General features: G+C 40.1%; 1 protein-coding gene across 5 annotated transcripts in view; it reads right to left on the bottom strand.

The window, feature by feature from the left end:
* LOC148863448 (phenylalanine--tRNA ligase beta subunit, cytoplasmic-like) overlaps positions 1-25,456 on the bottom strand; it is an 89,932-nt gene that overhangs the window by 50,914 nt on the left and 13,562 nt on the right. For all 5 annotated transcript variants that reach the window (XM_088978018.1, XM_088978020.1, XM_088978021.1 and 2 more), the window contains exons 3-6: positions 22,156-22,253; positions 21,789-21,918; positions 21,582-21,697; positions 17,099-17,165 (exon numbers count right to left, since the gene is read on the bottom strand). In XM_088978018.1, coding sequence (XP_088834144.1) covers positions 17,099-17,165; positions 21,582-21,697; positions 21,789-21,918; positions 22,156-22,253 — 411 coding nt within the window. The remainder of the gene's footprint in view (positions 1-17,098; positions 17,166-21,581; positions 21,698-21,788; positions 21,919-22,155; positions 22,254-25,456) is intronic.

Here is a 25,456-nt window from a genome sequence, read left to right as displayed (position 1 = left end):
ATCTCTCTTCAATCTCTCTACTTCACTCAATCTCCTCTTCTTTATTCTGATCTTCTCCTTCCTCTTCTGTAAGTTTTCTTTCAACACATTCAGATCTTTCAATCTGCAACCTAGCTTCCCTACAAATTCTGCTATCATGTCTTCTCTCACCGAGTCCACCAGCCCTACCCTTCCTACAGGATCCCCTCCATCTCTATCCACCTACCCCTTCTTCCTCTCCTCTGGTCCCACCTCTACTCTTTCTTCTCCATCCACCCTCCCTTTCCTATTACCTCCCTCCAACCCTGCTCTCTCCTCGTAGTCCTCTCCATCTCTACCCTCACTTCTTTCCCTCCTCTCCACTAACCCCTCCCCTCTTCCTACCTCCCCTTCCCCTCTCCAGATCAGCTCTCCTTCCACTTCCTTAAGCACTCTTTCAATAATTTCCCAAACTTTTTCACTCCTAAACCTTCCTTCTGGCACCTTCCCACCTTCCTTCCTTCCGGTCTCTCCCTCCTCGGAGAGCCCATCTATTGGCTCGGCTACATAATCATGGGCTACAGGACATGAAGCAAGAACGGAATCTGGAACCAAAGACACTGGAGACACATTAGTAGCACAAACCGAAATCACTTGGTTACTTGGGATTGATGGACAAGCTGGAAAAGGACTGCTCCCTGCCTCCCTCTCTTGTTCCAGAGGTTGGTAAAAATTTATCTCCCTGAGTTGGTCGGGAAGTACTTCTGTCCTTTGGTCACCCTGGTGATCTTTCCACTCTACCCCTGGTTCACCCCTTGATGGTGTGTTCCTGCTCTGCTTCCGGTTCTCCCGATCTACCACTTATGATCCTCCTTACACACTCTGAGGTCTTGGGAACGAGTTGTACCGCTTGCCTTCGTCACCCTGAAATAATCTTACAATATTCCACTCATCCACGTCACCTCCAGCGCAACAGCCTTCGTCGTTTACACTGCCCAAGCTAGTACCATCAACCGAATAGTCCTCTGAGTCTTCATCACCTTCACTGCACTGCGCCCAGCCTTCATCCTTGTCTTCCTTCTCTTCAGGTCTTCCTTTAACATAACTTGGCTTCGGCTTCTCTGAGGAGCGCCGCAGGGGGCTAAACTCCTTCAGCCTTCGTCAGGAAACCCACCGCAAGTCGAGTAATTTCTCTGTTTTTCGGCGCTGCGCACGTTCCCCCCTTTGTCTCGCGATTGGGGACAATGATAGACCATTAGCATTGTCTAACTTAGTCATGTCCCCAGTCACATGAGTTACTAAAGGCTCACGCGCCTTCTTAAACCACTGGATCGGGCCCGCTGACCCAAATGGACCTTTAATCGCACCCAAGACTTTTCGAATGGGCTTTGGCTCGAGCCCATTTTTAAGCCACTGCGGCCTCACGTGACTTTTAAAAAAGTCACACGCACTCGGTTTGGTTTTATCCGGTCTAGATCCAATTCTTCCTTGGACCGGCTCCTTTTCCTTGTTCAAACAGGTCAAGTTGGCGCCAGTTACAACCTGTGCAAAGGACCTGCCACCCTCCAGGCTGTTCACTGCTCCCACACGCATAAAACCCACCCCCTGAGTGCTACCCTTTTGTTTCTCCAATCTTGGTTTTTCCATTTTTGTGAAAGATCCTTTCTTGTTTGAATCAACCAATCCCTTCTTGCCACGCAGTACTTCTTCTTCAACCTTCTCATCTCCCTCCCTACGAGCCTCCTTCCAGAGCACCGATTCATAGGATGAAGCCAGCCACACTGAATAGCAAAGCCCTTCAACTAGCACCTCAATCTTTCGAGGAATCTCCTCAGGTTTTACACCATTCAATAGAATGGAGGCTGAACAAAGGTCTCCCTAAAAGGCACCTGCCTCCTAAAGATCCTCCACACATCAAAGCAATGGCTTCAGCAGCTTCCTGCTTCCACAAGTTAAAGGGAAGACCAAAGAGATGTACCACCACTCCATCTTCAACAAAGAAATCTTTGGAGTTTGATCCCGGACACCATCTTGATACTGTGAAGCTTCCAAGAGCAGCTTGGATATTTAATGCCTCAATCTCTCCTCTATTCTCCAGCAGATCCAGCACAGCCTTATCATTCTCAAAGGGTGTTAAAATAAGCGTACTCTTCAGCTTTAAACTTGCTATTAATAGATCTGCAACTTTCCTCCAGTCTAGTATATGAGCTGAAGCTTTAACTATCAGCTTACTCTCCCAATCTCCTCTCTGTATGTTTACTCCCATTCTGTATTTGCCTGCCCCAGCTGTCACTAATAGAGTCTCTTGCTTATTATTTCCCACCAGACTAGTAGAAGTGCTCATCTTCCTTTTTACTGTTTCTTCTCTTTTAGCACCCAGGTGTTGCAGCAGTTCACATAAGAACCCATGGACTGCCTTCCAACCCTGACTCTTCCTTCCTTCTGGTAGGCAGACCATCTGCTTTCTTCCTTTGCCAAAGAATTCTGTCAAAGATATAAAATAACCTTTAAGGTTTCTCTTACACTCTACTACAAACCTTCTTCCAGTTTCTGAGAGAAGCTCTTTCCAACTATTTTGCTTGCCTTTGTTACTTGCACCTTCCAAAAACTCATTGAGCCCTTCAATTACCCCCAAACCTTCTAACAGCACCATCCCTCTCTTTGCTTCCCTGATTTTCAAGCTCAGCTGACCATTTAATCTCAGTTTCTCAAATAGGAGCTCCTTAGATTCAATCTTCAAAGCTTTTTTCCAACGGCCTACCTCCACAAATTCTCCCAGCTCAGCTTTTTTCCAAAATTATGAAGCTGAGGGAGATTCTAAGCTGTCAATAGGGTAGCTGCAGACAAAAAGTCTGGGGGCGTGGACTTTGACAAAGCAAATGAGGAAGATTTATTGTTTAACAAGGGAAACTGGAGTAATCCTTACTTGGACAAGGAGGTCAGCCAACAGTGTGGCTGATACTTTGGCAAAACAGGGAACTCAAAGGGAAAATCTTTTTTGGGCTGTACTGTAAATTTTGGGATAAAATATGAGGTCAACACTCATGCTGCCCTGGCTGTCTTCCAAAGTAATCTTCCTCTCTTTTTTGCTTGTCTAAAAGAACTTGGGCTGAATAACGTAGTGAAGTCTTGTGGGGGTCCCACCTGCAGCCAAAGAGAGAAGAAATATCTGTCCAAACACAATTTGCAAAGGGCCAAGAAATTAGTGAGGAATTGTTTCACCATTTGCCTTGCATATGTTTAGCTTTCTTTGAAGCACATCGAAGGTATTTATCTTTCCAAGGAAAACTTCCCAACAGAAGGCTTGAACATTAGGAGGAATAGGCTTGCTCCAAATCTCTTTCACTAGGAAAATTTCTTCCCCCTCGCCCAACTATAACAGAACTAGGTAGAAGCACAGGAAAACAAACCATATAGAGTAGATTTCCTGATTCTACTGTCATCCACCCTTGAATCCAAGAAGACTAACCCAAACTTATTTAGCAAATCTATCACAAGTTCACATTCTCTATCCCTTAAGCCCCTTCTAAAACCAAAATCCCAATTTAAACCTGAAGTGACAAGGCTCAAAAGGCAAGCAATGGGTTTCTTTTGAAGACTAGAAAGTGAATATAGCAAAGGGAATTGAGATTTTAAGGGTATATCACCTAACCAAACATCTTCCCAAAAAGGACTTTACTACCATTTCCCACATCAAATTTTGCAAAACTAAAGAAAATAGGAAGTACCTCATGAGTGCTTACTATGACTTGCATTGCCCAAAGCACCATGAATGCTTACTATGACTTTGTGCCACAAACTCTCCTCTTGAGGCAATCACCACAACCATTTCCAAGGTAAAGCAGTGCTCCCATGTAACAAATTTCCTAAGCTTAATCCCCCTGGCTCTTTGGTTTACACACTACCTCCCATTTCACTAAAGGATCTTTCCTTTCATCCCCTGGTTCTCATAGGAAATCTCTCATGATTTTCTCTAGCTTTCTAGCTACTTTGGTTGGGATACGAAAAGTGGAGAGAAAATAGGTTGAAAGAGTTGCAGAAATTAGGGTTTCAAGAGAGTGAAAGAAAGAAGAGAAGAAAAGAAGAATAAGAGGAAGAAGAAAGGGAAGTGTCAAGAGGTGTGTGATGTTCACTGTTCACACCCTCAAAAGTTCACTATATAATTGAAAATTAATAATTACAAGAAGGCCCCTATCTGGATGCCCAAATACAGAGAGAGTACAAGAAAGGAGAAAATGATCAAAAACACCCCTGTCTAACCATTCTCAACACTCCCCCTCAAGCTGAGCATATATGTCAATCATGCCCAGCTTGGAAAGGTTCTTAGCAAACTTTGGATGGTGAACACCTTTAGTGAGCCAATCAGCTAGTTGGTCTTCTGACCTTACAAAAGGAAGGAAAATCTCTCCGCTAACAATTCTTTCTCTAATAAAGTGTCTATCCAACTCAATATGCTTTGTATGATCATGTTGGACAGGATTCTGAGCAATATTTATGGTTGCTTGGTTGTCACAGTATAGTCTCATTGGAACATTTGCTTGGATGCCCATCTCAGTCAATAAGGTCTTCAACCAGAGTAGTTCAGACACTCCATGAGCCATTGCCATGTACTCTACCTCAGCACTAGAACGAGCAACAACAGATTGTTTCTTACTTCTCCAGGAAACCACATTGCATCCAACTAAGGCACAATAACCGGATGTAGATCTTCTATCATCGATGGACCCTGCCCAATCAGCATCTGTGTAAGCCTCAATATTTAGATGGATGTGGTTGGAATACAACATCCCTTTGCCAGGGAATCCTTTCAGGTAGGCTAAAATTTTGTTAACTGCCTACATATGAGATGTCCTAGGTTCATACATATATTGGCTAACCACTCCAACAGCATAGGAAATGCCAGGTCTAGTCAAACAAAGATACAAAAGGCATCCCACCAATCTCTGATATACCCCCTGTCTGGAAGAACTTCTCCTTCAATAGAGTTCAACTTGTGGTTGGGATCAATTGAAGTTTCTACAGGCTTACACCCTAATTTCCCAACCTAATGAAGCAAATCAAATACATATTTCCTTTGTGACAGAAAAATCCCCTTCTTGGTTGGACCTTGCAACTTCAATGCCAAGAAAGTATCATAGATCACCAAGGTCCTTAATCTCAAATTCAAAAGCAAGGAATGACTTTAACTAAGAAATACCTATGATATCATCACCTGTCACAACAATGTCATCAACATATACTATCAACATTGTTACTCTACCATCGACTCTTCTAATAAATAAGGTGTGGTCAGCTTGACATTGAGAAAAATCAGTCTTTAAGATGGCATTCATGAACCTATCAAACCATACTCTTGGAGACAGTTTTAGCCCATACAAAGACTTCTTTAAGCGGCACACTTTTCCATCACTGTTAGGGAAACTTACCCCAGGTGGTAAATCCATATACACTTCCTCTTGTAAGCCCCCATAAAGAAAGGCGTTCTTTACATCCATTTGATATAAAGGCCACGAGTAATGGGCTGCAAGAGACATGATCACATGAAAAGAGTTCATTTTAGCAACTGGAGCAAAGGTTTCCAAATAATCAATGCCATAAGTTTGAGTGTATCCTTTGGCAACAGGCCGAGCTTTGTATCTTTCAATTGAGCCATCTGCCTCGTGCTTAACAGTATAAACCCACTTACACCCAATAGGAATCTTATCTTTAGGGCAAGGAACAACCTCCCAAGTCTGGTTTTTTATTAGGGCCTCCATTTCTTGGTTCATAGCTTCCTTCCAATTGGAGCACTACATTGCCTCTATAACACTACAAGGGATGGAAATAGAAGAGATAGCAGAAATATAGGCACAATAGGAAGGGGAAAAAGCATCATAAGACACATAGTTAGTGATAGGATACTTACTACATGTCCTCTTCCCTTTTCGAATGGCAATAGGAAAATCAAGGTAAGAATCAATAATATGATTGTTAGGAGGTTCGAGATTACCTGAGTCTAGGGAATCAAATTGTGATGGGCATTCTGCTTCAAGAGCCACCCTCTTACTGCGTCTGATGAAAAACTGTTGTCAGGACCGAGGTCGATACACAGGAGGAGGAGAAGGAAGAGAGGGAGGAATAGACGTAGGAACAGATTTTAGTCTAATAATTTGACAAGAGACCTTGAAGATCCTTGAAGGGAATGGAGTTCGTACAGGCAGGTCAGTGGAGGAGATCCTTGAAGATAGAAGCAAAAAATTTCCTATTTGAAGAGATGAGAATCCAGGGGAAGGAAAGCGAAAAAGGGTACAATATTGCTGGAAGGATTAGAAGTGATCGAGTGGCTAAGAGAGTTCATAGCTGGAGCCTGTTCACAAAGTAAGCAGATAAACTAGCAGGATTTTAGTACATTAGAAGGGAGAAGATATGCTGTTGAATGTAAAAGAAATAGAAAAGGCTTCTTCATAGCTTTGGCTGATTTTTTTGGTAAAGGACGAAGGCAACTGGTGTGTCTACCAGCAGGAAAACAGAGCCAAGGATGGGGGGAAGTGACTGGATGCTCAAAGAGTAGCAAATGATAAAAAATGCCTCCATATGGGAGGAGAAGGCATATCTGAGCAACAGCAGGGTAGAACAAGGGCCAGTGGTCATGGAAAAAACAAAAGGCCAATGCAGAATGGTGGGAGGTCTAGAGAGAGAAGAGTGGGATAGTAAGTTTGTGATACAAGCCAAGGAAAAGGTTATTGATTGGAGGAGGGTAGTTGACTTATTGGCAATCAGGTTGAAGCTGAACAGTGTCTTTATAGTAACCCCCTTCGATAACTGTAAAGCCCTCCTAGATCCAGTAGAGAATGAATTGGAAATATCAGCTATCGATGTTCAGGCTGATTTCGGATCATTCACAGTCTTTAAATGGAATCTAACATCCAACTCCAAGGATTTATTTGTCGAAGATGGTGTGGTGGTGCATGTAATAGGCTTGCCATTTCATCTGTGGAAACAAGAAGTAGCAGAGTCTATAGCAATATTGTGTGGAGGAATCTTGAAAGGAACTTTCTGGGGTGATCTTTATTCAGTAGCAATCCTACCAAGTGGTGTGAAGCCAGAAGACATTTGAGAAAGAAGAGATTAAAATAGTTGTCTTTCTAATGGATAGATCCAAGGCTCCAGGTCCAGATGGCTTTACAATGGGTTTTTATTAAGACTGTTGGGAGGTCATGAAAGAGGATTTAGTTGAAGTCTTTAAGGAATTTGCAGACAATCACATTATAATCCCTAGAATTAATGCAACCCTTTTGGCCTTGATACCTAAGAAGAATGATGCCAACCACCCAAAAGATTACAGGCCTATTAGTTTGGTGGCAAGCATCTATAAAATTCTGGCTAAAGTGCTCTCGTTGAGGATCAAAACAGTCCTCCCTTCTATCATTAGTGAAACCCAGGGGGCTTTCATTCAAGGGCAACATTTGTAAGAGATGTTTCATTTGTAAATTGGATCTTGAAAAGGCCTATGATTTGGTGGATTGGGAGTTTCTATTAGAGGTTATGCGAAACTGTGGATTTGGGGACAATTGGTGTAGTTGGACTTTTGAGTGTATCAGTACTTGTCACTACTCTATTCTGGTAAATGGTATGGTGAGGGACTTTTTTCCAGCTTGCAGGGGTGTCAAGCAAGGGGATCCACTCTCACCCTTCCTTTTCACCTTAGTAGCTGATGTGATTAGTAGGATCATTACTAAGGCCGACAGTGAAGATGCCATTAGGGGTTGGAGAATAGGGAGACACCAAGTCACCGTCACCCACCTTCAGTTTGCAGATGACCTAATGATCTTTTGTGAAGGAGGTTTTAGCAAAAAGGTAGCAAAACTAAAGGAACTAATCAAAGGATTTGAAAGTATTTCTAAGTTGAGAATAAATTTGGAAAAGAGCTACATAGTCAGTATAAATTTGGAGGTAGGGGAGGTCGAGGCTATTGCGAAGTGTCTTGAGAGTTCCACCTTTGCTTGGCCTATGTCATACTTAGGGCTTCCTTTAGGGGCAAATCCTAGGGATAATAGATTTTGGACCCCAGTGAGAGAAAAGTTTGAAAAGAGATTAGCCTCATGGAAGAGGAATTATGTCTCTTTATGAGGGAGAATTACCCAAACTAGAGCTACCTTGGCTAACTTACCTACCTATTTTTTGTCTGTTTTTAGGATACCAGTTAGGGAAGCTAGGAAACTGGTGAAGTTGATGAGAGATTTCTTATGGGAGCCGGTACAAGAAAAAAATGATCACTTGGTTAATTGGGAAATTGTGTGCAAAAGTAAAGAAGAGGGGGGTTTGGGACTTGGGAGGGTAACTAGAAAAAATCAAGCTCTGTTAGGGAAATGGTTGTGGCGATGACCATTGGAAAGAGAGAGATTGTGCCATGAGGTGGTGGAGAGCATTCATTGGAGGTCAAAGAATGGATGGAATGCTGGTGTATCAAGGCAAGCTAACCTAGCAGCACCTTGGAAGGCCATTCACAACACCCTTCCTCAAATCCTCAATTTTATCAGGTATGAAGTTTGTTCTGGCAACACTGTTCATTTTTGGGAGGATATTTGGGTAGGAGACACACCTTTAAAGGATTTGTTCCCTTCGCTATTTTCTGTTTCTTTGTACAAAAAAGAGGTGGTCTCAAAATTTGTCTCACCCTTGGGAATACCCTTAGATCCTACTTGGGATTTTGGGTTTCGTAGAAGACTCAGGGATGATGAAACTGAATCTCTTTCTATCTTGCTTGGTTGTCTTAATCAGGTTTGTTTGGATACCTCCAAGCCAGATAAGAGGGTATGGACTCCTAGACCCAATGGAACCTTCACTTGTGCTTCTTTCTTCAAGTCCATCTCTCAACTTTCTACTCACCAACCCTTTCCGTCAAAAGAAATTTGGTGTAGGCCAGTTCCCCAAAAAATTATGGCGTTTTGTTGGGAAGTATTCCATCGGAAAGTAAACACTCTAGATAACCTACAAAACAGAAGACCTTTCCTCTATATTTCTCCTAATTGGTGTATCCTCTGTAAATCTCACAGTGAGGATTGTTACCACCTATTAATATATTGTCCCTTTTCTGCAGATCTTTGGGCTTGGCTACTTTCGTTGTTTGGGAATAGTTGGAGTCTACTAGCAGAAGTTCACATGCTCTTCAACCATTCTACCTTTTATTCGCCTACAAAAATAGGGAGAATTATGTAGAGATGTGCTCATGCTGCCTTGATTTGGACTTTTTGTGAAGAAAGGAATGTTCGAATTTTTCAAGAAAAGGAAAGGAGCAGTCAGGAATTGAAAGACTATGTTAAATAGGGCAATACCTTGGCTGAAGACCTTGGAAATCTTTCATCAATTCTCCTTTAATGACCTTTGGAGAAATTGGTCAGCAGTAGCGAGGTGTTCATCCCTAAAGGACAAATCAATTACAAGCTGGTCTCCTCCATCCGAAGGCTCACTGAAGTTGAATTTTGATGGAAGTAGCATGGGTAGTCCAGGATTATCCGAAATGGGGCGTGCTTTGAGAAATGAGAAGGGAGAGATTTTGTTGCTCTACTCAGGTCCCTTGGGAATTAGGGACTCCATCAGGGCAGAACTTTTAGCTGCTGTACAAGGGGTGCAATTTGCAAACCAGCTAGGGGTACTCCAAAGTGGTGGTGGGTTGGTTGAAAAATCCTGAAGAGGCTATGTGGCATTACAAAGAATATGTTCATCACTGTACAGTGGGTGGGGAGATCAGCAAATACTTTGTCAGATGTGTTAGCTAAGCAAGGGGTAAATAAGGAAGAATTGTTTTGGGCTCAGTTGTGATTCTTGATTTTCTTTCCTAGTTTACTTGTAAGATTCAAGGAGGGGTTGCAGCTCGCGCCTCTCCTTGGGATGTTGTATGAACTCGCTCTAAATTTGCTTCTGAATTAATAAATTCATTATCATTCATCAAAAAAAAGTAGAGGTATGAACAGGAAGGCAGAAGGGAGTCTGATTTTCACTTGCATTCTCCCCCTAAAGAGAAGGACGAGATGATTGGAAAAAGGAAGAGGATTCCAAAAAAGTAACATCTTTAGAGACATATCTCTTTCTAGAGAGAGCATCAAAGCATCTATAGCCTTTCTGGACTGGAGAGTAACCAAGGAATACACACTTAACGAATTTAGGACCAAACTTGCGCCGAGAAGGACTCATATCATGAACAAAAACAAACACAGCCAAAGACCTTAAGGGGTTGATTAAAAGGAGGTTCATCAGGGAAGAGTAGTTGATGAGGAAAATGAAGGTTAAGGACCCTTGATGGGAGCCTGTTAATGAGATATACAGTTGTCTCAATAGCATCACCCCAGAAACGAGTTGTAGCATGAGTTTGGAACAATAAGCCTCGAGCAACTTCAACCACATTCCTGCTTTTTCTTTCAACCACCCCATTTTGTTATGGAGTATGACTACGTGAACTTTGGTGAACAGTGTCCCTATCTTCAAGAAATCTATGCAAGTGACGTTCAAAGTATTACTTGCCATTATCAGATCTTATTATCTTAACTCTTTACTCAAACTGTGTCTCGGCCATATTCATGAAGTTTTGAACCATAGGAACTTCATCTCTACTTTTCATCAAGTAATGCCATGTATACCGACTGTAGTCATCAACAAAGAGAATGAAATATCTGTACCCCCACATACAGGGGACAGCATATGGACCCCAAACATCAATATGGATCAAATGGAAAGCAACGTTACTTCTTTTACTGCTTGCAACATATGTGTTTCTACATTGTTTAGATAAATGACAAACTTCACATTCAAAATTCAATTCGGACACAGAATCAAACAAGTTTGGAAACAAAAACTTGACAGAATTGGCAGACATATGACCAAGGCGACAATGTCATAATTTCAAAAGACTCATTTTCTCAGTGGAACAAGACCCAATCTAGCTTGACAATCCATGCTCTAAAGGTCCATCTAGGAGGTAGACTCCATCCATTTCATGCCCACTTCCAATCATCTTCATCGTGCTCCGGTCCTGAAAAACATAATGGGTGGGAAAAAAGGTCACTGAGCAATTATGGGATTTTGTTAGAGAACTAACATACAATAAATTTTTTTGTAGCCTGGGCACATGTAGAACAAAGTCAAGAGAGTAAATAGTATGATCACTTTGTACAGAATGAATCAATCCTTTGTACAGAATGATGACATAAATTTTTTTGGTCGAGATGACATAAAGGCAGAATGATCACTCACAAAGGATTGCATCATGGCGGTTCTTCGGCTTTCTTCCCTCTTTTAAATTTCTCCACCAATTTCTCCACCTACGGACAAACCTTGTATGTGTCACAATCACTTCTTGCCTCCCCACTCTTCATCCCCTTAGGAGATTACTCTCATCTACTTTTGAGATCATTCTATTTAGCACATCAGCCACCATAGTGAAGAGGAAAGGAGAGAGAGGGTTCCCTTGCCTCAAACCCCTCTTTGTTGGAAAGAAATATCTGGAAACTAAATTAATCAGAATAGAATAGTGACAAGAATTGATGCATCCTCTAATCCATTTCGCTACCTTATCTCTAAAACTCATTTTCTCCAAAATCTCTAGAAGGAAATCCCAGTTCACAAAATCACAAGCCTTCTCCAAACCTAGTTTGCATATTATACCTTTTTCCCCTCTTTTCCTCTACACATTCATTTGCAACCATTTTTTTTATCAGCAACACAGAAATGATTTCATTAATAAAAAATAGGCATGAGTACAACAAGAGGTTGTGAAAAAAGAAGAAAAGAACAGCTATGGAAAAACTGACCCCTCCCAGATAATTACAACCAGAATTTGGTCTATTATTTGTCTCCCCTAGACAAAATCTCCTTGGTTTTTTGAAATCACAAGCTGCAACACCTTGCTCAATCTCTTGGAAAGGACCCTTGCTAAGATTTTATAAAGGCTTCCCACCAAACTTACTAGTTTGTATTTTATAATCCTTTGGGTGTAAAACTTCTTTTTTCTTAGGAATTACTACAATAAAAGTGGCATTAGCATTCTACTTCACCTTTAACCCATAATTCATTGAAGGCTTCCAACAAATCATCTTTGATTATCTCCCAGCATTTCTGGTAGAAAGCCAAAGTGAAACCATTTGGCCCTGGAGCTTTTGAATTATCCACTAAGAAAAGTACTTCTTTTATCTCCTACATGAATCTACCTTCCAATGGTTCCTTTTGGGATAGAGACAATATGGCCCAAACGAGCTCAAGTAAAATATTTCTTTGGTCCTCATTTCTTCCATATATGCATTTAAAATTATTCACAAAGACTCTCACAATGTCATCTTCCCTGTTAATATTTTTCCCTCAAACTCCACACCATGGATGAAGTTTTATTTTCTTTTGCTAGAGAGTGAAAAAATCTAGTATTCCCATTACCCTTTAAAAGCCATCAACACCGAGATTTTTGTCTCCAAGATATTTCCTCCTTCCTCAAGAGATCTTCCAACTCTCTTTTTAAAACCCATCTTTCTTTCCTTTCCTATTCTGATAAGATTCTCAAGGACCCCTTCTCATATAACTCTACTCTTTATGAATCCAACTCTTCTTATCCTCTACCCTCCCAAAATTTTCTTTATTCCACACTTTTATCCTCTCTTTTAGTCTCTTTAGCTTTATGACAAATATCACTTCCTTTTTTTCTCACAAAGATTCCACTTTCCTCCCACCACTCCTTAATTTTCACTAGAAATTAGGGGTCTTCTTGTTAGACGGTGTATGCCCTTAGCTCCAATCAAACTGATGTACATGAACATTTATTTGTAAATGAATAAAGTACATTGGTGTTTCATTTTTATATTGGTATGTTTTTTGTGTATTACCCCTTAAATTGGACACTTATGAGACACATGTTAGTTCAAAATGTTCTCAGCCATTGGCTAGACTTGGGGATTCCTTGTCAAACAGTGTTCTAATGATCATGGGCCCAAAGGTTAAGTGTAAGAGACCATTACAGGGCTAACTACCTAATGGGCTTTATCTCACATAAGTCCAATATCCTTGGGTCTTCATAGGGTGGCTGAATCCAATTATCATTTAGGTGTAAATGTTGGGCCCAGACTAAGCCCATGCTGGTTGGCTCAGGGGTTCACTGCCCTAAGCAGTGAATTCGGCCCAATTTCTTTTAGAGGTGGGGTTGAACCCTCATGGAGTTGTGTGAGACCTTTGTGGGGTCCCACGGCATACATTATTAGGCCCAAAGTAGCCATGCAACACTAGGGGACGTGAGCCTTTAAGAGAAATGGTCCTAAGGCCCACTACTAATATTAAGTTGTCACATGACAACTGATTTGGGCCAAAAACTAGGTTTGGATCTAGGTATGGAGCATCTATCCTCTCAAGAGGTCAATGTTTATCAAAAGAAAGGTTCTAATCCAAATCAGATTTGGATCACCTCCTAATCTAATTAGGAGTTTTGCACCATAAAGAGATAAAGAGAGAAAAGGGCGAACTAGACTAGATCTCTCTTCATTCTTGTTCTCTCTTGTTCTCTCGTCTCTCAAGAAACCCATCACAACCTAGCCTTTTCAAGAACTAGTTTCTATCAGTTTTCTTCTATGTTTTTGCAAGAAAAACATTGAAGAAACTAAGGCTCACTCATCCCACTCGATCCAAGCTAGTTGGATAGCAAATTGCTGAAATCAGAGTTGTTAAATTGGTTTCTCCCGTACACTACGCCATCTTCAGTTGGAGGCCGATTTTGGAACTGATATTGGGTGGGAACCTCCACCTTGGGAGCTGCAATTTGTGGTCTCCGTATCAGGTATAATTCCCTTTCAATTTGGTTTCAAATCTGGTCCAGTTTAGTGCAAGATCAATCCTGAAAATTCAGATTTCAAATTTATCGGGAAGTTGGTACCCAAAAGGCGAAAGGGGTTAGAAAATTTTTTGAAATTTTGCCCTGCCATCTAGCATGGTTCGGCCATCCATATGATGGATTCTAAACCCTTCCAACATTCCAACCACATGTTTTCAAATCGGGGTTAGTCCTCCTACAAGCCTCTCCTACCCTAAACTTATAGGGCAATGGTCTAAAGTTATTGTAGGCAGAGCTTTTGAAACTAAGCCTTCCCACATCTCTTCTCAATCCACTGTGAATAAACATTTATCCAGTTTTGAGCAAACTGAATTATTTTGAAAAATGAACCAAGTGTAGTGTGCATGCAAGAAAGGTAATCCTTTCAGTTCCAAAGCCTTCACCAAGTTAATGAACTTCCTCATACTTGTGGTTATTCCAAGGCCCGGATTATTTGACTCATTTGAGAATCTAATAATATTAAAATCACCCCCTAAACAGCATGAACTCTCCCAAAGAACCATAATATCACTCAGCTCTTCCCAAAAAGAATTCCTTTCCCTATAGGTGTTTGGACCATAAACAACTGTCAAAGCCCAAAGTTTATTGTCCTTTTGTCTCTTAATTTTTATTGAGACCGAAAACTACCCAATTAACCCCTCTATACAGTCCACCTCATTTCTCCACATTGTCAAATTCCTCTTGACACCCCCCAGGAAAGGGCATAAACCCAACTTACACTTCTCTCCCCCAAATACTTCTTATCCATCTTCTATCCACTTCCTGTAATTTTGCTTCTTGGAGAATAACCACATCCGCGTTCTCTTTTATTAGAAGGCTTCTAATTACATTCCTTTTGGGCCCATCTGGTATTGGAGGGGTGTTTACGGATAGTGAAGGCAAAATCATTGGTCTATATTCAGGCCCAATTGGAGTACGTGACTCCCTAAGGGCTGAGGTTATAACTGTCATGGGAGCCTAGGAAGAAAATAAGAGTCACTTAGTAAGGTGGGAGGTAGTATGCAGATGTAAAGAAGAGGGAGGGTTGGGATTAGGGAACATGGTTCTAGAGAATGTGGCTTTATTAGGTAAGTGGTTGTGGAGTTGTCCCTTGGAGAGAGAAAGATTATGGTGTGAGGTGATAGCTAGTATTCATGGCTGCTCAAAGAATGGTTGAGATGTTGGTGTATCTCGTTGGGCTACTTTGACCACTCCTTGGAAAGCGATTCACAATATCCTTCCGAATTTCTTAACTTTGTCAGGTATTATTCTTGCTCTGGCAACTCTATTTTGTTTTGGGAAGATATTTGGGTGGGTGCCTTAGCCCTCAAAGACCTCTTTTCCTTCACTCCATTCCATTTCCGTGTTTACGCATAAGGTTGTCTCCCTTTTTCTCCCCTCCCCCTTTTACCCTTTGTCCTTGACTTGGAACATTGGTTTCTGTAGGGGTTTAAGGGATGCTGAACTTGGTACTGTTACAGAACTCCTTGGTGTCCTAGATGTGGTACATTTGGATCCTCTAAAGCCAGACAAAAGAATTTGGTCTCCCCACCCTAAAGGTTCCTTCACTTGTGCTTCCTTCTTCAAGGCCCTTTGTGCTACCTCCTCCCAACTTGTTTGTCCAGTTAAGGAGCTTTGGACTAGGCCTATTCCCCCCTAAAATCACTTTGTTCTGTTGGGAAGTGTTCCATGGGAAGATCAATAATTTGGACTGTTTGCAGAAGAAAAAAAACCTTTCTTGTGTTTGTCCCCTAATTAGTGTATTCTTTACAAGGCAAATGGTGAGGATTGCTTCCACTTACTAATTTCCTACACTTCCGCTATAATTATTTGGGTTTAGATTTTTGCTTTGTTTGGAAGTAGGTGGAACCAACCTACAGATATAGGCCTACTGTTTGATCCATCAACTTTTGCATGGCCCAACAAAAGAGGGAGAATTATGTGGAAATATATTAGAGCAGCGGAACTTTGGTGAATTTGGGAAGAAAGGAATGCAAGAATTTTCCAAGAAAAGGAACGAAGTCCTTTACTTATCAGGGAGTGTATCCTAACAAGGGCAATCCACTAGCCGAAAACTTTAGATTCTTTCCATTTGTTTTCCTTTGACAACATTTGGAGGAATTGGTTAGGAGTGGCAAATAGCTTCTCTAGGAAGGAAAAGATCATTGCCTCTTCGACCCCACCACCTGACGGTTGGGTAAAGTTGAATTTTGATGGAAGCAGTCAAGGAAACCCTAGCCCCTCAGCCATAGGAGGAGTATTGAGAGATAAAGGCAGCAAAATCTTAGCTTTATACTCTGGTCCAGTGGGAGTAGGAGACTTGGTCAGAGCTGAACTATTGGTGGCTCTACAGGGTATTCAGATGGCAAACCTTTTAAGAGTTGAGCATCTTCTAATTGAAGGAGATTCTAAGATTGTTGTGGGCTGGTTAGCAGATCCGGAATCAGTCATTTGGTGCTACAAGGATTACCTAAAAAAGGCAAGCTGGTTAACAAATAATATGTCTGTTAGCTCACTTTGGGTGAGAAGGTCAGCAAATGCTTTGGCCAATCATCTTGCTAAACAAGGGGTATTGAGGGAACATCTGTATTGGGCAACATTGTAATGTCTTTGGCGTAGTTTATACACTCAATCTCAAGGGAGGTTGCACCTCATGCCACTCCTTGGGGTTCTTGTAACATTTCTGAGATATCATTAATAAATCATTTCTTTATACAAAAAAAAATCAATCTTTTATATTTTTTTTATTCATAACCTCCATAAACTCCAAGATATATGAAGACTTCCAAGGGGCAAAATTTTAAAAACTTAACACAGTTGTATGGGAGAGATGGACATACAAACAGACAGTGTTTTGACTGGTACCTTATTCATTTTGTGTCTTAAAAGAAAAATGACTGAAACGAATATTTATAGAGAATAGATTCATCACCATATTTTAGCAAACCCTCATAGTGAAATAACCCAAAATATCAGGAAGCAGATAGCACTACTAAGGATGAATCCATTAGCCATTTTTACAAAATCCAAGTCATAGTAGTGATTAATTTTGAATAGAAAAAAAAATCAAAAGTAATCAAAGTCAAATAAACACCAAGTAAAGCCATCCCAAGTCATCTGGAACTGATTGTTACCCAAGCATAAGGAGTCAATATCTAGAAGGAAAAAACAATTGTCCTAGGTGAAGGCAAATTCTTCTTTGCTTTTTAAAATGCTATGCAATGTAATATCATGACCAAATGTATCACAAGAAAGATAAAGAAGAAGTGTAATGCCATGAACAAAAAAAAGATTGGGAATTGCTATCATTTGATAGTCTACCTCATACGTGAAGGGACCTTCTATTGCATCCAGATCATGAGTCCCAATAGCAACTAGGGTTCTCCGCCTAAAACAAGATTTTGGAGTAAGCATTTCTGTTTAAACATTTACATAACAACAAAACTGGTGAAGATATCGAAACTCCAGCAATACAAGAAAAATTGATGGCACAAATAAAACAATTATGAATCATGCAAGTAAGAAATCATCAAAGTGTCTAATATGTGCAAAAACCACATACTTCAATAGATGCAATTATCCACCATAGGATCTTCCCACCACAACAAGGAGTGGGAAATATTGTTACCCATGGAGAAACAGGGACAAGCCCAAAGAATCAAGATTAGTATCACCAATTACATCCTCCCATCGCTCTCTCATAAATCATGACAAGACTGCAAAGAAATCATGAGTTTTCAATTTAAGATCCATCTCCTCAGACCATCCTCCCATGTAATAACTAATAAGAAAAAAAATGACACATCCAAGCACAAAGAAGTGCAATTAACAAGCTCATTATCAAATAGATCCATCATATAGATGGGATGCCAAGATATCACCTCACTCTTCTAGTAAAATACCATAGTTCATGGTAATACTCATCCCCAACATCAAACTGCAAAAGCACAAAGTTGTTCACAAATAGGGTGATCATTTCTAGCCCAGCCCGGCTTTTAGAAGCATTTCACCCACCCATAGGTTCTTTCCAAAAATGTACTTTATTCCCCAAATTAACATCATACCAGACATGGTTTAGGAACTACAGAAGGACAGCATGAATTGCTTTCCAAATGGAAGCCAAAGTAGCCCGAGGAGATACAACAACATCCTAGCCACTTTCCATCAAGCCATTGCTACTACCCAGTGCAAAAGTCTCTCTTCTCAATCGGCAACCTTCACAGCCATTTCTCTAACAAAACTAAATTCTTAGACCACCACATTCCCTACTCTGAGGCCTCCTTGATTCTTACTCCCACAAACTACCTCCCACTTTACCAAATGATCTTTTTTACCCTCCCCTAGCTCCCAAAGAAAGCCTTTCATCATTTTCTTAAATTTATTTTCAACTTCTTGATACCCTAAACACAGAAAGGTAATAGAAAGGGAGGTTTGCCAAAGTGAACTTGATCAATGTTATTCTTCCACCCAAGGAGATGTAATGACGTTTCCAAGCTGCTAATCCTTTTCCAAACAAGAAAGGAGTTCAGAAATGACAACTACTTGGATTGCCACCTAAAGGTAGACCTAGATACTTTTTTTTATCAATAACAACATTTCATTACTTAATCACAAAAGTAATTATAGAGAGGAAGATAAACTTTCTTATCTTCCAAATGGATCTTAACACTCCCAAGAACAAAATGGAAAAATTACACTTGTGCCCAAAACATTGACTCCCTCTCGACTCCTTGCTTAGCTAACTCATCTGCAAAGGAGTTAGCTGATCTTTCCACCCAGATAACCTAGGTACTTCATCGACTAAGCATTAATCAAGCACCCAAGAACATCAGCTACTCTTCCTAATTCATTCTCCTCCAAATTTTCCATTGATACACAACTCTCCTCAAGACTAATCTTCAAATTTGAGTAATTTGATAACATTCCAAACACCCCCATCAGCAATCTCAAACTCCTCATCTTTTGTAGATCATTACCATCATTGAAAATGATTATATCATCTACAAACTGAAGGTCAGTGGTTACCACGATGTTTCTACCAATTCCCCTTTGCTCAATTATTCCCTCACAAAGTTTCATAGTGTAGCTCATAAGTCTAATCCTGCAATAGTTATTACAACTTTATATATCACATTTGTTCTTAAATACAAGCACCATGCTACTCTTTCTCCATTCATCAGGCATCTTCTTGTTTTCGTTATCTTATTAAATAGTTTAACTAGACATAACAAGCCAACTTCTCTCATACCTTTCTAAGCATTTATTGGAATACCATTTGTGAGTGGTGTGGTAAGGCTAAGTGTGGTGGTCTCCTTGAAGGATGAAGGAAGGCTAGGAGCAAGGGTAGGCTCCGAGCTTCTATTGACAGAGTCGTGTCTTCGTTATGATTCACACCTCCTTTTATAGGGAGAGATCCCAAGGCCCTAAGGGTAAGGAGCCAAAAGGATTTGATTCCTATTTGGAAAGGGAATCTTTGATTCAGTGTCAGTTGTCAGGGGGACACTGCTAAGGGTTCGCCACGTGTCATATGAGATCTCTCCAGGATGAAGTTTCCTTTCGTCTGAGGATTCTCATAATACATGTATGCTACTTCCTTTCGTCTGACGTGGTGTGGGTGGTGTCAAGGTTAGTCTAACATGTCCTACTTAATCCTACTAGATGTCTTGTCACAAGCGATTTTGGCTAACCATTGTATTCGTTCATCGCCAATCCGTAATGGCTTTGAGCTCATCACCAGTCCATGATGGCTTTGAGCTCATCACAAGTTTGTGGTGCCCTTGAGCTCATCGTAGGTTTGTTGTGGCTTTGAGCTCATCATAGATCTGTGGTGGCTTTTGAGCTCATCGCAAGTTCGTGCCGAGTTTAGAACTCGTCGCAGGTGTTTCCGTAACTTTGGTTTGGTACCTTCATTGTCATCGCAGTCATGGTGAACAACATGTACTTACACCATCAAGTAATCAAAATTTATGTACTTAACATATTATAAAGAATATTTTGTATTTTCTTTTCTCAACATGTTACAGTCTTAAAATGTTAAAGTATGTCTACTTGACCAATACGCGAAAGCCCTAAGACTAATGGAACGCATTAAGCCAAAGCAATTTAACATTTTAGGGCCATAACATACCACCACGCTTCCATAGTCAACATCTCAGCAGCTCTCAAACTAGTGGCAGGTAGCCCTCTCCACGACAGCTCACAATCTGGCAACAGGTAGCCCTTTTCGTGGTAGATTTCACTCTGCTCTAGGTAGCGCTCACCGTGATTCAAACTTGAGAAATGGTGGTAGGCTCTAATACCAAGGTTCAAAGTGTCGACACGTACTGTATCGGGAGCTTCCCAATACGCCCCTACAGTGGGTGTTTCAAGTCAAACCATGGTGCAAGGGGTAAACGGGCCTTAAATCGACCCCTCTGAAACATATAGAAAAAAAAAACTAAACAAAAAAAAAGAGAAATGAGCCTCGATACAGGCCGGCGTATCAATCGTATCGATATTTTGAACCTTGTCTAATACCAAATGTTGTGTGCTTGACCAATACACCAAAAGCCTTAAGATTGTGGAATGTGCCAAGCCAAGCACTTTAACATTTTAAGATTGTAACACAATAAGTTCTTGATTGCTTGTGACACAACTTAATAGTTGAGACCTGGATGACTAGAAAGGCCCACCACCTTTGCTTGATGGAAATTCTACACCTTTTTTTATCATCAAATAAGACTTTTATTAAACTCAGAAATATATTGAATTACATGAGTTTGGTTTCAGCATTGCAATGACCCAAGTTATAAACAGTTACAGTTCTTCCCAGAACAAGGTAGATCTATTTGCCCTCTGTTTTGCTAGGGTATTCACCAAACCATTTGCAGTCCTTTTTACCCAACCAAATTGAGTTGAACCTCCTTGCAAGTATGTCAATTTACCTATAGACAATTCTGAGCTTCCAAGGTGCTGATGTGATTTGTTTAGCCCAAGAAATGACCAGTAGTGAGTCTCCTTCAATTTCTAAATCTGTTGCTCCAATCTGCTCAGCCAGCTTTAATCCTTGTAGGAGAGCCAGAGATTCAGCCTGAATTGAGTCACCAATACCTATTGGTCCTAAGAAAAGTGCCACAACTTCTCCTTGATGATTTCTAAGCACACCCCCTATACCTGCCTTTCTCGGGTTGCCAAAGGAACTCCCATCAAAGTTTAGTTTTAGTTTATTTAGTGCAGATGGCTTCCACTCCACTCTCACACTTTCTTTAGGTACATCTGTTTGTGCCACTTCAGTCCAATTCCTTAGAATGTCATTCGTGGAGAGGTTTTTGAATCGTTCCATGGTCATCACCCAATGTGCAGTTTTGATTTTTATGACTTCAATGACTTCCTCCTTTGATTTGCTTTTTTCAAAGAAGATTCTTTGGTTTCTTTCCTCCCATATAGTCCATACCACAGCAGCTCTTGCTGCCTTCCATAAGCCTTGTTATGCATGAGGACATATAACCGTAGAAGCAAGCATCTCATATCAGATTGTAATCATATAATATCAATGCATATAAGACTACCAAGAATAGGAATTCTATGGATTGTTAGAAGCAGGCAATGAGGCAATTAACCATATAAATGGCTAAATTTTTTTTTATCAATAAATGGCTAAATAATTTAAGCTATTCAATAAATAATAAGAGCTATTTCTCTATGATCAACTTGTATTAAAGCTTACAATTCTATAAAACATAGGACTAGAAAACAATGAGAAAATGTGGATAGCAAGTAGGAGATGCTGCATAATGTACTGAAAGTTTGAAACAATAGGTTTTACCGGCATATGTTCTGATGGAGCCTATCTTGAAGGTCAATAAAACTGTTATATCTTGCTTCATCAAAAGTTACACCTCTTAAAACAGCACAAACAACATAGGGACGTATCAAAGATGTCTGCAAATAAACACATATTAAAACCATAAAACCATGAAATGGCATGTAGTGTAAAAATACTGCATAAATGACTTAATTAATAAATCAATACCTCTGGTTTTACATGCATTTTAAGCAAGGATTCACTTGGAATGTTGGAGACTATGTACTTAGGAATTTCATCAAGCCCCATAAAAATGCGAAGGGCTTGTGCAAGCCCTTCAAGACAAAGCAAATCATATCTGTTCAAGGAAGAAATAAATGAGGTAACAAAAAAAATATTCGAGAATTTGCAATTTGACAGAACTTATTTCCCTTGATATGATAAGAGGCAGAACAGAATTCATTTTGCAAGACAAAAGAGCCCCATTAAGGCTTGGTATAACTAAATTGAGCTATTCCAAACTCTATCTCTGCCAAATAGAATGAATAGGCAGACAGAAACAAAGAATTCCTTTTTTATTAGTAACATAGAATACCTGTTTGCTGGAACCTCGATTTTGTATATAACTTCCTCATCTTCTCCAGCTTCTTCTTCCAAATGTTTTTCTTTTCTGATAACGGCCTTTTCTGTTGTCTGAAACAAGAACCATATTAGGTTTTGTTCTGCTAGCCTGATGATTCAAGTTTCTTTTTTGATAAGCTAAAGTATAGGGTATTGTAATCAATTTAGTAAGTTTTGTATCAATTCAAAAAGTATTCTAATTGCTAATTTTAGAAAAGGAAAAGATACTGGGAATAGGTTTATAAAGTGTTCGCTTGTATTTTTTTTATGAGCAACCACAAAGAATAGAATTATTAAATTAAAGGAAGAATATACAACAAGGAGTTGCAAACAAAAAGCATGCCAAATACTAGGCAAACCCCCCAACCCATATTACAATTAAGCCCAACATATAAACTGTCTTTGAATGCCTTGCTTAGCTAAGCTGTTAGAAGACCTTCTAACCCAGCGAACTTGGATGATCATGTCTTTGACAACCACAAAAATCTACAGAAATCACTCCTTAGATCCCAAGCTGCCCTATCTCCAGCCATCCCACAACAACCTTTGAGTCCCCTTCAATAATCAATCCGTCAATTCCCAGTTCTTTAGCCTTCTCTACCCCATAAACTGCTGCCAAGAGTTATGCTCTCACTGAACTACCTTGCTCAATTGGGCCTGAAAATAAGACATTAATGTTGATTCCCTCATCCCTAATAACCTCTCCAATACCTGAAGGACCCAGGTTACCCATACTGCTAGCATCAAAGTTCAGCTTCTTCCAACTAATCATTGGAGAATACCAGGCCTCTAGAAGTTTTTGTTTCCAAGATGAAGAGCGCAACTACCCCAAATTCTGGATAATATCCTCCACTCCAAAGTCTGAAAATAGTTTCAAAGTTCTTACACAATGAGCAACTTTTAAGAGTAATCCAATCAATTAGCACCTCCAAGCTTCTCTCCATCTCCTCAAAGATTTTTGCATTCCTTTCTTCCCACACTGTCCAACAAACCGCTGCCCTTGTACATCTCCATAAAATCCTACCTCTTCTTTTTTTGGGCTACTCGAAGCAGATGAGCTAAACAGTCCATCCGAACTGGCAGGAGAGTTCCACCTAAAACCAAAAAGAGGAAAAAAATCCCAAATGCAGCAAAGGGACAAGAGATTAAGAGGTGGAAAGCAGTTTCACTACTCAACTTACACAGAAAGCACTAGTTGGGGGATACAGCCCAATTTGGTCCTTTCCTTTGCAATAGATCACAAGTATTTATGCACCCATGGAACACTAAATGCACTGCCCTTTGGAGGAATAGGAACACACCAGATTTCTTGTACAAGAAAAGTGGGGAGAGAAGTATAAATGAGGGAGTTAAATAGAGATTTACAAGAAAACTGCCCAGCAGAAGAAAGAAACCACCACCAAGCACCCTTCCCATCATTGACAAGGGTCACTGACTCCAAAATACTCAACAAGTTAGACACCAAATGGATTTCAGACTCTTAGATTTTTGGCGAACCCCAAATTCCAATTCAACCCAGAAGGGGAGTGGTGAAGATCAGCAAAGTCAGCCACAGGTTTACCTTTGAAATTGGAGAGGACAAAAAAGGAGGGAAAGACATCTTTCAAAAGGAACTTGCCACCCATACATCTTCCCAGAACCTTATTTTATTACCAGAAGCTAGATCATACCTTAAATGGTTGAGGAAAGGAAGAATGCCATGAATTGCTTTCCAAGGTGTAGCCAGAGTTGCTCTTTGCAGACATTCCGCATCCCAGCCATTTCTTACATCCCATGAATACTAGCCACCACTCTATGTCATAATCTCACTTTCCACAGGGAAACGCCAAAGCCAATTGCTTAACAGTGCCTGATTTTTCAATCTCACATTGCCAAACCCCAACCCACCTTGAAATAACCTCTACTCTCACAATGCCTAATTTCCTTGAAATAACCTCAATTTTCTACCTAAAATGTCAATAAAAATCTGTCAGAATGACCCACGGGTAAATTGTTATGGGTTTTGTTTACAGAAGTTAGACTTGCTTTTGAACAAACTGATACTATAGCATTCTCCTTTTCTTACATACCTCTAACCCAACCTAAAGGCCAGATTGTCCATTAGATCAATTATTTTCTGCAGTAAAGGTCATGCCTCACAAAGCAACAACGTGTTTGTTAACCATCAAAGAGTTATTCACCTAGTTCAGTAGAGTGGAGAGTTTAGAAAATCCATTCAAGTCTTGGTAGCCTAACACACAAAGTTTTTTAAGAATTTCCCCAATAAATCTGATCACTGACTAGGCCATCTCAGCACGGCAGTAGAGAAGCTGTTGTAGGCATAAATTTCAAGATCACTTTTTCAAGAACTAATAGGTTACAGGCTGATTAATTTTCCTTTTGTAAATAGAGTTCCTTCAGTGGAAAGCAGATAATCCAGCAGGTTGGATATCATGACCAGACCAATATTTTTTTATTTCATCATATAAAAGAAATCAAAAGGTTGGGATTTCAGAAATTAACTTTAAGGGTACAAACCAAGGCATCTGATCTCAACTTATGAGGAATTTACTGAATTAGCATAACTGGGTCCTTCAAGGTATGATAATTTTCAAGGTGAATTCACAAAAAATTGCCAAATATCAACTATATAGGAGTATCGGTGTTGTTTTAAGCAACTTTTCAATAGGGATCATGATTGGAAAAAAGTGATAATTGGTGAGGACATTGGTGAAAGGACCTTGACATGAAATTCATTGTCAAGTGGAATTGCATAAACCTCATACCATGATGGCAGCAATATCTTTGGCCTGTTAAATGGTTGATGGAGTACAAAGTACAAACTAAACAAAATGTCAGAATACTGACCTTTTGGCATTGTAATGAAAAAGGCACAAGGAGCACCACCATTGATAAAAGATATTATTTCTCATTGAGCATATTAATAACTCTACGTAGTACAAGCCTACAAGGAAATTGTTGAAGATTTAATTTTTTTGAAGATATGGTAGCTGTTAATAGTAACCAAGATGGAGAAGCACTTGATAATGATGACAAAATGACATGGAAGGGGCCAATATATGTCGGGAATCTGCCTTGGATAGCAGACAATTGTAATATACTCTGTTGTTTCTGGATTTCTTGTATACTTGTGAGTTATGAGAATGCTAGCTCACATCAGCCAAACATGTCTTCTTTAAGTTTTTCAAAAAAATTACTTTGAACTGTTATAAAAAATAAAAAAAAATGATGATGAAGTGATCATTTTTGCCACATCTTGGCAGGACATTGACTCC

Source organism: Nelumbo lutea, chromosome 3, assembly GCF_056320005.1.
Source record: "Nelumbo lutea isolate HS-2025 chromosome 3, American lotus-T2T, whole genome shotgun sequence".
NCBI classification, from domain to species: domain Eukaryota; kingdom Viridiplantae; phylum Streptophyta; class Magnoliopsida; order Proteales; family Nelumbonaceae; genus Nelumbo; species Nelumbo lutea.
Note: the sequence above shows the minus strand (reverse complement) of the source record. Positions and strands in the feature narration are given on the sequence as shown.